General features: G+C 41.2%; 1 protein-coding gene across 25 annotated transcripts in view; it reads right to left on the reverse strand.

Annotated features, from left to right (window-relative positions):
- The window catches only part of Cadps (calcium dependent secretion activator), a 418,444-nt gene that overhangs the window by 74,644 nt on the left and 325,435 nt on the right, over positions 1–18,365 (reverse strand). For 16 of the 25 annotated variants that reach the window (XM_019204898.2, XM_019204899.2, XM_019204901.2 and 13 more), the window contains 5 exons: positions 18,127–18,283; positions 15,991–16,132; positions 7,463–7,609; positions 3,972–4,127; positions 40–187 (listed from right to left, as the gene is read on the reverse strand). In XM_019204898.2, coding sequence (XP_019060443.1) covers positions 40–187; positions 3,972–4,127; positions 7,463–7,609; positions 15,991–16,132; positions 18,127–18,283 — 750 coding nt within the window. The remainder of the gene's footprint in view (positions 1–39; positions 188–3,971; positions 4,128–7,462; positions 7,610–15,990; positions 16,133–18,126; positions 18,284–18,365) is intronic. The other 9 variants (XM_019204903.2, XM_033756967.1, XM_019204905.2 and 6 more) reach the window with 1 other exon arrangement.

Raw genomic sequence — 18,365 nt, forward strand, 5'->3', positions numbered from 1 at the left:
TTTTTTTTTTTTTTTTTTTTTTTTTTTTTTTTTTTTTACCTCTTGGCCCATTTCCATGCTGCAAAGTTTTGTTGATTGAGCTTTGGCATCAACCATAACATTAAACATGGTGCATATTGACTGTGGGACTCGAAAATCTGTTGATCGACTGGTTTTTTGCAGCTTAACTTCAAATGCAATCCTGGTTCTATTAAAACAAAGTAGGAAAAGACCAATTCAGTGCTCAGATGGCAGCAGGTGGAGGAGACATTTTTCTGAGAGGTCAGTGAAAAAGAAAATTGAAGGCTGTAATCAGTTTCAATCAACAATGACTTCACATGTGTTCTCTTTTAAATGACTTCCTCATCTAAGGGAAGGCCTATTCATGGAGACAGCCAAGTACACCCTTCCTTTCTCTGTGGTACACGGAACACCTGTAGCTTAGCGTATTTCTGTCTATAGCTTCCATGCTATGGAGAATCCTAATTGCAGGAGAATGAATGAGTGAACAAAAACCCGATTATAGCATTATAGCATATGTAAGTTCTCTCACATTGACAACTGCCTACCTTGAATCACTTCATTAAAAAAACAAAACACACAAAAAAGCAGCTCTAATCTTTAAAATCTCACGGTGGAAAAATTGTTAAATGACATTGTTTTTCTTTCTTTGTGGTTTGCAAAGAATCTGAAAGGAAATAAAATTCAGAAAATTTGTTATTGATTAAAAATAATAGTTTTTGCTCTTTAAAGGATATGGTTGAAGATGGAAACCTTTGGAGAAGGGAGTGAGATTAGAAAGTGCAGTGCTGGGGAGTTTCCACTGTGCCTGTTTGCTTGCTGTGGGTGACTTACATTCTTATTTTTCAACAAGAATATATTATTTTTATAATCAGAATATCACAGTATATTTAACATACAACTACACTATATACTCAATATATAGCATACATAATATACAGTTCAAGAACTGTTTAACGGTGAAGTCTTAATTCTGATGTAGGTAAATTATGACATCAGCAATGTGCTAGCCACTCACCAGAAAAACCTATCCCAGCATGGCCAGCTGGTAGTACCAGTATGAGGGCTAATCTTTGACACCGGCACCGTAAAAGGGCCTGGCTATATTTTGAAAGGTTGTGGAAAAGCGGGCCACATGATCACATGACCAAAAGAAAGGCACCTGCTTAGTGACAGTGGTTTCACTAGAGCCCCCTTCACCGAGTGCATCTTTTCAGCACTGTTCACCCTCAGGTTCGAGCTCATGCAGCCCCCAGGAAAGCACTGCTTTAAGGGGAATGTGTAGCAGTTTTCTAACAGTGCACAGGAGGACCACACAGCTAGTTAGCTCAGGAAAGGATGCCAGCTTGCTAACATACCCTGGGTGCATGCAGGAAAGCCAAGTATAATTTCTAAGGTTGGAAGCCCAGTCTTAGGAAAAAAAAACTTAAAGAAAAAAAAAAAACCAAACCCTCAAAACACCCTTATAGATTATATGATCATGTTAAAGATAAATGCATCTTGGCTTCTAAAGACTCAGTGCACTGAAGTAGCTTTCTAATCATGATGATCATTTTAAGCTATGCTGAAAATACATCCTTTTCTAGTTTCGTGAAAAGGAGGCCTGCTGGGGGCTGAGTTGGACAGGCCCTGGTGCTGATCTTCTGAGGCTCGTGTGCCAGTTCCGGCTCAATTTGAGAAATGGAAATGCTAAATCGACCTCTTCCAATGAAGTAATCGTCTTCTGTCTTCACAGAACTGTTCCTAGCCCTTGGAGTGCAGGGCTGTGAAAGGAGGAAGATGAATGCAGAATTAATATGCCCGAGAGGTCTCCTCAAAGCAGGGAAGGAAGAGTTCACTTAACCCAGGGCGACTTAATCCTTGAGGGCAGGCGCACAGTCTCGTGTGGTAAGCACAAACCTGATACACATTCGGGCACAGGTTTGTAAACATCTAATGAATTGCCTTTCTTGAAAACTTCAAAATGAGGAGGGTCTTGCTGACATTTTGGCACTGCAAATTTATATATAGGAAACTATGTCCTTGCTACATTGCTCTTAAACAAAGGTTATATATTCTGTCCAAAGAGAAAAGTAAGTGGTTCTAGGCTCTTCTAATGTAGATATCATGTCTTAAAATATCTAAGTGCTTCTCCATGTTGGAGGTCAAGGGATGATATTTCCACTTGCTTTTGTTTTGTCTGCTTTTGTGCTTATGTTTAGGGCCTTCTTTGAAAGGGACATCAGGAAATTTAAGAGTCCAGGGCCAGCCAGACGTGTGCAGCGGACCAACTTCTGAACATTGCAGGAACCAGATCCATTCCTTGCCTCAGAGTAACTCACTCACTTTAGGCATCTGAACTGTAATGTTTAGGTGGGAAGAAAGAGAACAGAGTCTTACTCACGTGTGACACCCTTAGATCTTCCCTTTTTCCTCTGAGCATATCCCTATTTCTTATTTCTTACCCAGAAGACTGGCTTGTCAGCAAAGGACATAAATGTCTTTCTGTACAACTCTGCACATAGATCAAGACCTGGAAAGTCTAATTCTAATGAGTTTCAGCCCCTAAGACAGATCAAGGGAGAAATTTTGGGCTCAAAGGAGTGTCCTGTAAGAAGATGTTTGCTGGAATAGAAATGCATTGTTTTTCCTAAAAACAATATGGACTATGTAGGAGAGTCTGAAAATCAAAACCCTAAGGAAACACTTTGCCTGTGGATTTGAGAAATAGGCCTGTCTTTGGTTCTAAGAGTGAGAAGAAAAGAAAAAATATTCAAGGTGGATCACTGGAACTGCAAGTTTCCAGAGGCAGCATCAGATACCTGCCCAGATTCTCCACAGCTCATGGCTCTTTCCTCAGTTCCTGGAGTTCACTTACCTGGCATTGTGTTGTTCTTTTGTCTTTTTTGTTTCTAGTTTTGATGCTATTCTCCTTCTCTTCTTCCAAGATATAAAATGATGAATTCAAAGGACTTTCAGGCAAACCCAGCCCCATCACCCACAACTGATCCATCAACTAAACTGCGCAACATCTGGAGAGCTGGAGTAGACTGTGCTCCTTGCAGTATTTTTTTTTCAAGGAGGAAAATTAATGGGACAGTTATGAACTAGAAAAGGAACTTGGATGTATGCCGGGGTTAGGCAGGCTGATGACAACGATGTAAAATCAGTGGAATTCATCTCTGTATTTGATATACAGTGATAGATACTCCACAAGGAAAAGGATGTGATCTTTCTGTCTTTGTTGTAGGCCAAGAACTTTAGCACTGTGCCTGGCCCATGGGAACAGCTCAGATATCATCCTCATTTTCTTCCTGTGAGCGTCTTGGAACAGTCTGTCTGGCAACTTCAAGTGCCATATTCCAATTCCTACCCTAATCCTATAAGCCACAGCAACACACAGACAATTCGTGGGAAGGCAAAATGTATATTCAATGTCTCATTACCCTTGCTGATCCCCATAAGACTTTGAATGAGACAACTAATAGTTGCCACATAGTAGGTGCTCAGTTCCTAGTACAGAAAGAATGCCGCTTCGGAAGTGCCTATTTTGCCAGCGAATCATTAGATTCCTGCTACCTGTACTGGATAATCCTGTTCTGGAATTATATAGCTTTCTCTTTTTTCCTTCCCACTCAGTTCCCCCATAGTCATCCATTTAACAAATGTTTATTAGGTGAATGTTTTGTGCCAGACACTGCTAGATATTGGAGATACAGAGATGAGTAAAAAATGGACATGAGTGTTTTCCTCATGAAGCCAATAACCATGAAAAAACTGGCAGCCAAATTACTCTGTGTTTGGGACACATAGAAAGCAAGATGAGCTGAAACTAGACTTGATCAGCTACCACTTCAGCTGACTTTGACGGGCAATGACTGTCCCCCAAAATCTCCAAATCATGACCTTTTGAAAGAAGAGTCACAGGCCCTTCCCAGAGTTGTTGTGCAATGGAAAAAGTGTGCCAAACCTGTCTGGCTACCTGGGCTTACCTTTTGACACAAGACTCAATCATGTCACTTGCCATCAACTTCAACCGTTGTTCTAGGTGCTTTCCAAATTCTTCCTCGGGCCAGTGCAGGTCCCGAATGAAGGTCTGAAGGGCGTCAAGTTTCCAGAACAGGTCTTCTGAGGTGCCTGATCCATTACTGGCAGGATAAAAATTACAAACCAAGAGTCACCCAGTGGCCTCGGGTTCCATGGAAACTAACACAGACACAACTGGGGGCTAGAAGGCTTAAGGCAAACACTGGCGTCCACATACGACACGACGCGTGTGGGCCGTGGAGGAGGGGCAGTCTCCACTGGCAGATTTTGAGTTTTACCATACATGACTTAGTTGGCTTTGCTTGGCCAATTACTCCAGACCAGGGAGGAGTCTGAAGACTGTGCTGTCCCATCGCAACTAGAAGGGTGTATGGTAAAAATCAGCCTTCCTCTAATAACCACATTAACACATGTGATGATTCAGATGAAGGCCACGAACCGGGGGGAGAAGTAAGTCTCCACAGATAATAACTACATGGCAACATGCAGTTATTAAAGTTCAGGGTTTCATGCATTTCCTCAGCTCCCTCCAGAGCAGAGGCCTCTCGAAGACTGCACAAGACTTTCAGTTTTAAGAGGACAGTGCTAACACAGTGGTGAGCGAGGACCTGCTTTCTCTCTTGAAGAGCTGGAAAAAAACTGGAGTGATTCAGATCAAGATGGGAACACCTGGGTACCTTGAATCCAAAGTTCCTATTTAGTTGGGTGATTATTCCAATTTTCATTGCACAGGCAGCCCCTGGGCAAGGGCAGGCGGAGCAGAGGCGAGCGGACCAGGGGTATTTTCAATGCTTCAGGGCTCTAAACCTGAGCTTCCCCCTCCTTGCATGATCTCACCCAGTCCTCTGGACAGATGGGGAAGTGGGACTTGATTCCTGTCTGCACAATGACGTCTAAGAAACTTTCACCTGGGGCATCCATGGAAAGCCTGTGTACGGGAATGCTTGACCTCGCCACCTTGCTCTTCTCTCGCTGGCTTTCCCTTCTGTAACAGTCCCCTTGGGACCTCTGAGGGGTGACCATCCCCCGCCCCCTTCCTCGCATACCACTAATGCTAACACGGTAATTTATAAAATGTCCAACACACCATGCATTACCACTTGTTCTGACATCGTCTATAGAAACAGATGAGAGTGGGTGTTTCTATTGTGACAGATGCCAGCTGCATTGAATTAATGCTTCAGAGAGAAATATAGCTAGTGCATAGATGCATACACAGCTACTGCAGGGAGGGGAGGGGCAAACTCCCAACATGCCGAGACGAAGCCTACGGCCTGGACCAACAGGGCAATGTTTTCAGGACAGACCAGTCTGAGGTCAGAACTGAGACGTATCTGACACAAAGGAGCAGGTAACACGTCCTTAAAATGAAAGGTGGCAAGGGAGAAAACTGGAATTATGAAAAGATATAGAATCAGGCATTTCCTGGAGGGGATTGAGAATCCACGCCTTTTCAGATACAGCATCGTTTAGAAGTAGGGGAATGCATTGTCTCTCTGCGAAAGTTCAGCCTTCCCCCTACCCCATCTTGTGCTTGGGAAAAAAAAGAAACCCCAACTTTGTCTAGTCTAAGCCCCGTTTTGGAACTGCATGGTTTATGTTTTAAATCATTAAGTACATATGAATGCAATAATTGGTATTTATTACAACAACATTTTGACACCCATCTGGTTTCAGAGTTTCAAAAAATTCTTGTAGGGTTTTTTTTTCTTTGAAGAGCTTATTATTAAGTTTTGACATGAGGAAAAGAATATTTTCTTTTTATTTTTAAGATAAACTGTTAATGTTAAGGCAATAGCACCAAGATTATTTTGATTGCTGAGCAGTTACCAAAATGTGTTCCCACTCATGCCTTAATTAATTGAACGGAGACCATTATCTGCTTTATTACAATGTCTTGATTCATATCTTTTCAAAAACAATGTCACAGAGCATGCACGGAAGAAGGTAAGAGAGACTTTCAGATATTTATTTTTAAATTTTAAACAGATACTACCTAATCTAACTTTAATGTAGTCATCTTAGCATGAATATGATGTTTTTCTTTGGGTTTTCCTTAAATATAAAATTTTGCAGGCTTTAAAAGAAAACTAGACACATTGACCATACGATTCCACTGTGAACTTGTGAGCAATTATAGGTCTTAAAAAATATTAGGCCACTGGAGGAGCCAGGTGGAGAAGTCATTTTAATGTCCCGCTCTCTACCTGGATTAACACAAGAATAGCAATGCTGCTGGCCATCTTGATGAATGTGATTTCGAGATTTCAAAACATCACTGCCAGTTTCAGATCATTTTTTATTCCTTTGATAATAACACTTCCCTTTGAAAATGTGCCAATTTATTCTTTTAAGAAAAATCTTATCTGGCCTATAATTAGCTGTGGTCAAAGAAAAGGATCAAAGGAGGGTATAGAATTGCTAAACCTTATTTCACTTATTAAATCATGCATATGGTTCTAATTTAATTTCCCTGAGGTAGAATTTAGGGATGCTGGATCTTCTTCTTAGTAAGGAAAAAAAGAAAGAGGACTCATTTCCTAAACTAGAAGAAATGGCTACTTAATCTCCTCTCTCCCAAACTGCTGGCTTTGAAGAAGTAGCCCAGGATCCAGGTAAAATTATCCTTTACAACCCAAACATTTGGAGGAATGAAGCTAAAGAATGGCCTGATACTCCAATCACAGATCATATGGCTAACAAGGAATTTAATGATTTGCTGTTTGAATCCTGATTCTTATATTCAGAGTCCTTCTTGCTACCTAGATCTCAAAGCCCTGTATGATACACTGACCTTGGAAAAGATGCAATATGTATATGTACCAATTCCCCACTATAAATATATTTATTATGTATCACAAACACATACTAATTAAAAAAAAACTAGGGCTTGATCCATTGAGAAATTTCTACTCAGTCTTGAACATACTGTGACTATATCTTGCTTCTGATAACACAAAAATATGCCTTATGGCTTAAGCAATCTCTAAGAATTTTTTTTGTTAAAAGAAACAAAAGCTCCAAAGCCAGCTTCTAGGTAGGTGTGTTCTCTCTTACACTTGGATCAGGTCAGAGATGACTGGCCAGCCAAAAAAAATAGGTTTCCTGGACTATTTTTGGATGACTAACTTCTTGAGCCATGTCACCTACATTTAAAAAGGGGATGTGGTCCTTTTACGAAGTAATTCAGGAAGTGAAATTTAGTCCTCAAGCATTCAGTGGGCGTAAGACAAATTGTTAGTACTGTATATATAGCAAATGTCTTACAAACATGATGCATGCCAGAAATAAACAATATTGTCTCTGCACGATCAGCAAAATATGTCTAATTATCCATCTCTATCTCTGTTATATAGGATGTATAGAAATAAACAATACATATCCATGCCAAGATCACTTAAATTTAAATTAGATCTAATGTGAACTGAATACACACTCAGCATCATATATAGCAGCCATCCATGACGGTGCCGAAAAAGTAGGCATTTGTGGGATGCCTAGAGGGATGTTAACTGGTAGATTTGGTACTTTGGGAAGGTTCACATTGGGTAGGTTCACATTGGGTAGGTTACTGGTTAAACTCCTGTGGAAGAAACAGACAGAAAGAAAAATACCATCACAGTGACAATGCAGATGTGGCAGAAGCACACAACAATTGTAAATAAATTGGCTAAGTCCACAGTACGACAACAGGGAAAACTTGAGCGACACACTTCAGAACGCAGCTTACAGACGTGGAGCTGTGATGGGGCTTGGTACAGAGAAATGAAAAGTGCTAATGGGAAATTCACCACAGAGTGACTTGGAAGTGTGGACACTCGAAGAGCACCCTTACACAACGATCACATTGTTTAAATGTCTTTGGGGGCGGGGACCTTCAGTCTCCAAGTCCATTGGCAGAAGAAGGTAAAACTTGTCTCACACTAAGAACGTGAGGTTCATAGGATTCTTGGCATGGCCAGGGCTGGGGCCACTGGGAAGTAGAGGGGATTGATGGGAACGGAGGAGGAGGGGTGGGGGAGGGGAGAAACTGAGCAACAGGCACAATGGTGCTGACAGGAGGAATAAATCCTGCTGTTCTGGGTCCCAGCAAGGTGAATATAACTACAGTAATGTAGTACATATTTCAAAATGTTTAGAGGAGAGGAATTTGTGTGTACTCACTGCAGAAAAGTGATAGAAGTCTAAAGTGACAGATCTAACTACCCCGAGCTGATCACTACCCTATGTATACACGAATCAAAACGTCACACTGTGCTTCATAAATCATGTAAAAATGGTACATGTCAATCAGAAAACAAAATTTAAAAGACAGAAATGGCAAGTGGTGCCACATTTTAACTTTCTTAGTTTTGTTGATAGATTATTGTCATTAGAGGTGTATTTTTCAAGTCAGAAATCAGATAAACACTGGAATGGGAAGCTCACCCCTTGAATGGACACAGAACTAGGATGTAATATAGAAAAGGAATGTTTTCCAGCTGCTACTTCTACAGTCAGGACTGTGTACAATGGGTGTCAGAGTTGGTGAGGATGCAGAAATCAGATCTGCGAGGATCAGCTTCTACGTAATTTTAAGGAATATTTAAAAAATAAATGGTAACTTTTTCTCCTGAATGAAGGCCATTTAAAATGGAGAAATGTTTACACACAGAAACAGGTCCCTAGGAAAAGAAAAAGAATCCTACATTCAAGTCTCATGTAAAACTCTGAGACCAAGTGTAGATTTTAAATGGGGCTTCACATCATGAAAGTTGCCTCTGGGAAGCAAGTGGGCTGCTGGGGAGCAGCTGGGAGGCCAGGATGTCTTGTTTCTTGATGAGTGAACAGGACATGAGTGTGCTCAGTGTATGAAAATTAATCAAGTGGTGTATTTTTTATAAAAAAAATAAAATTAGTTCAAAACTAAGAAAATATTAGCAATGTCACCTTCTGTCAGCTTTTTGATTTTGAACAAAGATTGATTGACCAACTGATGTGTGGAAGAGAGCGTGATGGTTTTGTGTATAAAGAGAAAAAAACAAAACGAACCCCCAACTCAAGTGAGTGATCTCCTTGGAGGGTCTGTGTCGTACCCTGCTCCGTGAGCTGGCACTGTGCGCTCTGCAGTGGCATTTTCAGGGTGTTCCATCCAGCCAAAGTCACTGGCACGGTAGGGCCCAGCCTAACTCTGCATCTGAGCGGAGCCTTCCTATCTGACTGCAGTTGACAGCACTTTGGCAGAGGAGCTAAGGTTCTCTTTTTGGATCTTGTAGGAGAAGAGCAAGTTTTGCCAAAGCAGCTCTGCCCTGGGCAAGCTGTGTTTGACTAACAGGACTCCTGGGGGCTGGAGCTGCCGCCACTGGGCTTACTCCATGGGCAAGACTCCTGCTAAATCAGGAACTCGACCTCGGAAGATGCCCGCACACCTGTGTCCCTCTACAAACAAGTTACTCTTCCCTAAGGGCAATAGACCTGGGTAAAGGCTGAAAAACCTGGAATACAGCACTACCAACCTGGCACCCCCTCCTCAGGGGAACCTAGGGGTCTCAGAGATTTGTCCTTTCTATTTCACGGTTTGGTAAAGCCAATTACATAATCTCTGCCTGGGACTAAAGTGTGCTTTTGTGGAAACGGTCAAGTGGTGAGCTAAATATGACAATTAAGTAGAAAGAAAAAAAAAATGGAACTTTTTCTTCCATGCGTCCCTGTTAACTGAGGAATTTGCCTTTGAATTCAGTCCCTAGTGGTTTTCAGTGGTAAACACTTCCATGTAACAAATCCGCTGGCGATCTCCACGGAGACATGTGTAAGCCTATATAAGCAAATGTGATCATTAAATGATACACACACTGAATAATGATCAAGGAATTAAGAGATCTTAGAGATGGCAGCCTGGAAAGTTAAAATGTCAATTCTGAGCACATTAGAAGCAGCTAGAAATGAATAACATACAGATGAATGCAAAAGCAACCTAATTTAAACATATTAGTGGATGGTGAGTACACAAATTAGAAGCAAACTTCATTCTGCACACAAAAATAAAAAATACTTGTATTAATCAAAATATATTGTAATTATAAAATCTGACATTTTGGCTAGACTACTGCCCTGGGCTCAAATAGAAACTTTTTCCCATGGGACATATTATAACAGTCTACTTTAAAAATAATAAAACAGGCTTGCTATTTTTACTTTTAGCAAAATAATACAGTGTATTACTAACGTGACTAATATTTCATTTAGATAGTAAAGCACACTAGTAACCAAAGAGGCCAACTGCAAGCATAATAGTTCGCTAATACACGTGTGACCAGGGGAAGTGTTCTCCTGGCTCTCAGTTCTCTTAGCTCCAATGACGGGGCTTCTGAAGCTGGTAATGGCTGTGACAAATTATTATTTTTAAAGGGGGTCCCTTAGCTACTACCTAAGAACGAGTTAGTCATGCTTCTCTGTGACAATCGTAATTGTGTGTCTCCAGATAGTATAGAAGTGTGAATTGCAATTCTAACAACTGATACATGTTAAAAATCAAGACTCTTTCCTTCATTTGGAGACTGCTGAAAAAGGATAGCTTTCATTTAGCCCCATCTTTAGTGCACAGGATTCCAAATCCTTCCCGCTCACGTGGAGCGGTGTCACAGGCGCATGCGTCATGTCATTTCTGCTGATGCCAATGACTGGGCGGAGCCAGTCCCTACTTCTTACAATCAATTGGAATTCAGACTATGTCCCCATGCAGACACAGCTGTGTCTTCTCTCAAAGATGTCTGTTTTACAGTGTGGATGAGGGTAGATCTTCAGACAGAGAACACTTTCTACTTTTAAGAGCCCCTTACTGCATAAATATACACAGTGTATCTTGTCTGCTCTTAGTGTTCTGGATATGAAAGCCTCTTTTAATGTCTTTTCCTGGGTCTAATCCCTACATTCGGTCATAGACTCTCCCTGGTATCCTGCTAGAGTCTAGAGTGGTATTTTAAAAACCTTTTTGGTCCATTACCCTCTCCAACTTCCTTTTCCATGGACAGTTAATACCACAGATGTACTTTTTAAAATCTGTTTATGAACTGTATGTAGACCTGTGCTTTGTATATGAAAAGTGTAAGGTATTTCTCTACTCTGCCACATACCAATTTTTCCCAGTTTGGGGGCTGTGGAGCCATCCAGACTGCATCAGCCATACAATAAAGTTCCAAACTTCATGGGATTTAAGACCCTCCCAAACTGTCTGGCCTTCTCCTTAATGTTCATGCTGGCCCAACTGAACACTCACAATTTCTTTTGCATACTCTGACCTCTCACTTCTGCTTTAGCTCATGCTTTTTGCCAGCATCCCCAAGCCATTTCCTTCATCATCCTTCTGTAGAACTTCATTTCTCTCTCTTCTAAAGTCTTCATATTATTTGTACATGGGTATTCTGGTAAATAGTTAAAGCCATTCTTGTGTGTATGTTGTTCCAACTAGGTCGAATGTCCTAATCAGTGAAAGGCATCTCTTTCAATTTCTCATCCCCATAGTTTTCCTATTGTATCCTTACAATCTGCAGTCTGTATCTTGTATGAGCCCGGGTTATGACCCAGGTTCTGTTCTGGGTGTGAGGTGATCATCTAGGCAGTGGTGATCAGATGGGTAGATGTGGATGGATATGAAGAGTCACATTTTCTGGATGTAAGCACTGGAAAAGCTCTGGCTATTCAAAGTCCTTGTTTAATAAAGAAGGATTTTGAGTCTCATGAAGGTTAACTGAGGGAGGATCTTAACGCAGAAACCCTCATGGACTAAGGGCATCCAACAAGTTACCAGCAGAGTCTGGAGTTCTGATTCCAAGTCTAATACCCATCTATTTGACAATGGGATACCTACAATATTGCTCTGGTCAGATGTTTATTATCATTCTGTGATTCACATCTTTGGCAATCTGGAAAAGGATATTATTTTAAATACACTTTTCATATGCACAACTCAGGCACAGAAAAACAAAATGCACTTTCTTTTTTTTTTTTTTTTTTTTTTTGGTATCGGGGATCGAACTCGGGACCTTGTGCTTGTGAGGCAGGGGGTGGAACCACTGAGCTAAATCCCTGGCCCCTATAAAATGCACTTTCAGAAATGAAGAAGCTGCTGGGGATGGAGCTCAGTGCACTAGCATATAACAAGGCCCTGGGTTCAATTCCCAGCACTGAAATAAGAGGAAAGAAAAAGAAGAAAAGAGAGAAGGGATGAAGCTGAATTTTACAGTGTGCATCTATCAAGAAGCAGCACTTAGTGTCAATGTCAGAGCCATCCTAGCCTATAAGGGGTGGTCATGAAGTCAAGGATTCCCTGTGCCCAGAAATGTTCATGTAGAGACTGACCGTCTGTCAAGAAAAGGGCACTGGGAAGTCACGGACCCGGTAAGAGTGATTAGATACGCTCTAAAATTTCTTTTACCTTGAAGGCCATTATGACTATTAACAACTAGCTGACAGAAAACAGGTGGTGGGAATGTTGTCCACCTGCTTGTTGGGGCCCAAAACTTGTACTGAGGGGTCCCAGGAAGGTTGCAAAATACCTGCCCAACTTAGTGGATCCCCATGACATATGCTCATGACACCCAGGACAGCACTGCGGGCTGCAGATGTCATGGCCAACCCGGGCCTGTCTCTGAATCGCTGATTATCTCCAGCTGTGCCGCCAGCCACACACTGACATTTTCCGATGATGTATAGAGATTCCAACCTGACTGCATCTGGCTTAATGGCAACAGAAACAGCCTCTCTCTCTTCTCCTAGGAGATGGAAGCGTCCTCAAGAGAAAGACAGCCATGAGGCTTAGCTCTTCTGTGCATCCATCTGATAACCTCAGGTGTATCAAGCCCAGAGATTCATATCTCTATTTTCTTTTACAGGGTCATATGCAGAAACAATGAAATCTGAAAGATAGGTAAGTCTTTTAATTCTATTTTTAGCAACCTCAACACACAGGTAGCATTTTTTTTGTTTTTGTTTTTGTTTTGAGACAGGGTCTCACTGTGTAGTTGAGATTGACCTGGAGCTCACTATGGAGTCCAGGCTGGTCTTGAACTCACAGCCATCCTCCTGCCTCAGCCTCCCAAGTGTTGGGATTACAGGCATGCGCCACCATGCCCAGCTCAGGTAGCATTTTCTCATCAGAATGCTGTTTTTCTTTTTTAATATTTTGAATCCTAGTTATTTTAAAGTAAGCTTTACGTTGCATTTCTCATATTTACCTGTAATCCGGTGCCTATAATCATGACTTCTGAAAAATGGGAGAACAGAACTATTTGAGGATAGCAGTTGTTCAAGAGAAAGGCTGCACGCGCGTGCGCGCGCGTGCTGGATGATCATGTGGCAAAAATTGAAAAAAATTTGTGAACTAAATTTATCTAAGTCAGATTCTTGTTTTGGGGTGAACTTGAAAAGGATGCCAAAATGGTTGTTATTTACTTGGACAAAAACCTAAGGAGAAAGACGAATTTCTGTTTCTTTATCAGCATTCTTCTAAGGACGCTGACTGATGAAAGTCTGAACTTGGTTTTCTTCATGTGGCAGGAGTTGTGGAGAGATTCACTCCCACGCCTGCCAGCTCTCTGGCGGGGAGGGCCGGGCACCAGGGATCGAAGTCAGGACCTTGCCCTTGTGAGCAGGTGCAGTGCCACTGAGCTAAATCCCCGGCCCCCCAGCTCTGTTTTCACCTTTCACTCAATGTCTTTCTGCAAAGCTGTCTCACAGCATCCACACTCCATTTACAAATCAGCTGATAAGATGTGTAATTTAAAAATTTTTGACTCAGATTTTAGTTGGCCATTTGAAAAATCTCCACATACTCCCAACGGGCATGTAATGTTCAGCAGAAATTGAAAAAAAAAACCCTGCAAAATCAGACTCACTAACTCACAGCACAGTTTTGGACAGTTTGCACAGACTTATTTAAAAAACAAACAGATGTACATAATTCCCAGGTGATTACTCACAACACTTATTCCCTTATAAAGATTTGGATCTTTCTAATTGAACTGATCCACAAGTTCAGCTTCTTTTCATCAGCAAAAAAATCCCCAACAAAACATTCCCAGAGTCAGTCTTCCAATTGTGAAAATGATTTTGATTCTATCTTTACTTCTGATAGTACTAAGAATATTTAATGCTTCCAAAGGAATAGCAGTCATATGTTTGGCTTCTGAAGAATTTAACAGATTATAAAATGACTTTCGTGACATTATCACAGATCTTCATGACAATTCTCAGATCCTGGGTAGGGACTTTTTCAAAAAGCGGTTTTGCAGATGAGCAAACAAGTTCATAGAGATTCAAACCCTTGCCTTCTGGCTGGTAAAGGGACGACCAGACCCTAAATCTAGGGCTTTTCCAGGAATAGTGAAGGATAGCAATCATTTCTTTCCCATGTGTGTTGGCAGTAGTACCTTCCGCATTTAAACTCAAGGAAGTAAATGCTATTTCAAGACCACTGCTATTTTCAAAATGTGAATATTACTCATTTAAACCTTTTCTTTTTCACAGCTATTCTCCAAAGCACGACTGATTTGATTATCGTGGTAATTAATGAGAGATGGAGTCCCTCATTATGCCTTTCATCACAGGACCTGGCCTTATACCCATGATTTAAAAGTCAACACCACCATTATAAACCTGAGCATAAAAAACTAAAATTTAGACTTCTTAGTACTTGCAATTAAAGAGCTACTATCTATTAACCTTTTCTTAGTAGGGCAAGGCCAAAAATTCTCTTGTGGCTCAGATGTGCAGGAGGCAGAGAAAGGTACACATCTAATATCAGAGGGAGGGTCCGGATTCAGAAAACTGCTTAAAAATAGGGCAGAAGTCAAGGCTTCCAAGCTGAGGAAGAGCCTTTTGAACATCTGTTCTTAGAACTTGCTGGTACATATCTCCCATTTGCTCATACTGGTTGCTACAGCCCAAAGATGCATAGAGAGAACAGAATGATTTTTTAAAAGTATTATGGTGGGGAGAAAAATCGAACAGAAAAAACCAGTACTAGGCTTTCCTAGAACTCTTCAGACCACACTAAAAACTCTCCACATGTTGAAGAAAAAGGGGTCTGAGATCAGTCTCTGGCAGTGCTAAGCTCAGGCCCCCTGCTGACTGGGGATGGAGCTGCCCCTGAATCTGCCCAACACTTTGAGGTAGGCCCTACGATCTGCCAGGCAGTTGTGGAAATGAACAAACTCACACAACTCACAGAAGCTCCTGCGATGAGAAATGCAGGCTATAACCCCAAAACATGTACCATGCTCAGCTACATTTAGGAAACTCAGGGTAGCAAGACTCTGTATTACCAACTTCTTAGTTTTTAAATATGCTAGTGTCAGGATGAGGGGGGTGGGTGGAGAAGTGGGGTATGTAGCATTTCCTAAACACCCTGGGCTACAAAAAGAGCCCTTATGTTTTTGAAGTTATGTTGGAAAGACTTAGACCTGGGGATAGCAAACTGTAGCCCTGTTTTTAAATAAAGTTTTACAGAGACACAGCCACACTTGTTTGTTTACATACAAACTATAACTATTTTCATGCTACAATGACAGAGTGAAGTAATTAAGACAGATTATGTGACTTTAAAAAGACTAAATATTTACTATCTGGCCTTTTATAGAAAAACTTTGTTGACGCTCCCGAAAACCCTATGGAACACACCGGGGAAAATACTTTCTGAGGATATTACTATTTGAGTAAAATACACAGTACTGGTATCATCAGGTTTATCTCTGTTAATTCTTATTTCTGTTGTGCAATAAAACAATGGTCATACTTCATGAACCATTTCTCACTCCTCATCCTCCATTCGGTCAAGGAAGGTCTGAGTACCATAGCAGGAAACATGTGTGGTGTTTGCTCTCTGTCCATATTGACAATGAAAATCAAGTGACACCATCAGCCCATTTGTGTGTGACTCTGCAGCAATTTGAACCCAAACTCCGATAGTATCAAAAGAGGTGTCCTTACTTGACTGGTTCCCATGACTCCCGCTCAAAGCCCCTGTGAATGGATTGTGCAATTGAGGACTCCATCAAATCCACATATCTAACAACAAGTGGGGCAAACAGGTCTTGCAGGTGTTTGTGAAATTTTCCATTGCACAAATTATCTAGAACAGAGGAGCAGAAGTTTGGTAAGAACCTATAGTTGCTTTATCAAAGTTCAGCACACACAGAGATGATTGTTTGCTACATTCAATACTCAGCTCTGAAGAAAGCCAAAAAAAAGAGGAGGAGGAGGAGGAGGAGGAGGAGGGGAGAAAAGGAACACTGACAGCCTTGAAGCTCATGCTAAATTTTGTTTGCAAGGGGAATGGAGTTAAAAACACTTTACCCATTTATGTCACTCTTCTAAAAGGGAAAACAATCATGCTCCTTAAAAACAAAACAATCCACACCATTTCAAAGAATTTTTTTGTTTGTATCCACTCCCTTTCCTCTCATTAAATTAGCAGGAAGCAGGAGAAGGGGATTTAGGGAAGAGGGGCAGGGAAAAAGAAAGGAAAGGAAAAAAAACAGAAAAGAAGGAAATAACGGAAGCAGAGCTTCTGTAAGTAGAGACGGATGGAGGGGTGGAAGGAAGGAAACGGGAATGGGAAAAAATAAGAACCAAGATACATCTTTAAGGTACCAATTCCCTATAATGAATGTGATCTTAATGTATACCTCACTGTACCAATAAACTCAGTGAATTAAAAAAAATAGCAGGAAGAAAGAATATTTCTATTCTACTCCATCGCTGTTCCAGGGAAGGCTGTTTTATGGCTGTTGCCATAAAACATAAAGAAATTCTTGTGATGTGGTTTAGTGAGAAACTTTTCTTTTTTCTTTTCTTTCTTTTTTTTTTTTTTTGGTACTGGGAATTGAACTCCGGTCCTTGTGCTTGCAAGGCAGGCCACCAAACCGCTGAGCTAAATCCCTGGCCCAAGAAACTTTTCATCCAGAAAGCATCTTTTGATAAAGCTTCCCCATGTGAGGAGGTTAAGCTAATTAATTTGTTCCAGTAAAAACACACAAGGAACAGATCCCTCTCCTCACACTGCTCTTGGGTTGTTCTAGTTAGGAGCGGGCTTCCCCACAACAGGACACTCTCTGGAAGGCAGGGAACACCCATCAGCTGTTTGGTTTGGGAGCCTGTGTGTATGTGTTTTTGCTAATAATATAACCATGAAGAATTCTCTCAGAGAAAACAACACTGAGATTCCACCTCACCCCAGAAAGAATGGCTGCTATCAAGAAATCAATCAATAACAAATGCTGGTGGGGTTGTGGGGAGAAAGAAACCCTTTTCCACTGTTGGTGGGAGCGCAGACTGCTGCAACCACTGTAGAAATCGGTGTGGAGATTCCTCAAAGAACTAGGATCAGAGCTCCCGTTTGACCCAGCTATTCCCTTGGTGGGTATGTTCAAAAAAGAATTAAAGGAATCATCCCACAGCAATATAAGTGCACCCATATTCATAGTGGCACAGTTTCTAATAGCTAAATCTTGGAAAGAGCCCAATTACCCATCAACCGAAGACTGGGTAAAGAAGATTTTTAAAAAAATAGAATGGAGTACTACTCAGCTGTAAAGAAAAACTTGAGACATGTATAGCTAAATGGATGCATATTGAGGCCAAATTCTTAAGTGAAATAAATAGGACACACATGTGTAAATACCAAATACTTTCTATGGTGTGAGAAACTGCAAGAGTAAATGAGGACCAAAATGTATAACAGATAATGTAAAACAGGAAGAAAAGGTCCAAAAGGGAAGGGAAAGTAGGGAGGAGGATGGGGGAAAGGAAAGAAGGAAAGGAAAAAATTTGAGAAAAGAAGGAAAAAAACAGAAGCGAAGTTTTTGTAAATAGGGAGGGGTGGAGGGGTTGAAGGGAGGGCAGGGGAGTGGGGAAAAAAACAAGAACCAAGATAGATCATTACAGGTACAAATTTTCAATGATGAAAGTGATCATAATGTGCACCTAAAATGTACCGATAAACTTAAAGGAATTAAAAATAAAAGAAGTCCCTCTGACCTGCAGTCTTCTTGGAATAAAGATATCCCAGCACCACGTTTATCTGCATAGTACACAAGAAAGTTCGCATTCAAAGATGATACGTACAGTCGGTACGGAGAAAGTCATTCAGCAGCTGAAACACTGGAAAACTGTCCCACGTGTCTGGGGGCTGCACCTCCAAGGCTGCATCCATGTCTACCGCAAAGAGTGACAGGAATGTCTCGGCATGTTCCACCATTAAGTCTGACCACCATGCAAAGGCCTTTGAAATTTGGCAGAAAAACAGTAGACAAAGAGGTGAGTTTCTTTCTTGGACTCAGGACACAAACTCCAGCCCTCACTGT

Source organism: Fukomys damarensis, unplaced genomic scaffold (genome assembly GCF_012274545.1).
Source record: "Fukomys damarensis isolate Sample0158 unplaced genomic scaffold, DMR_v1.0_HiC HiC_scaffold_28, whole genome shotgun sequence".
NCBI classification, from domain to species: Eukaryota; Metazoa; Chordata; class Mammalia; order Rodentia; family Bathyergidae; genus Fukomys; species Fukomys damarensis.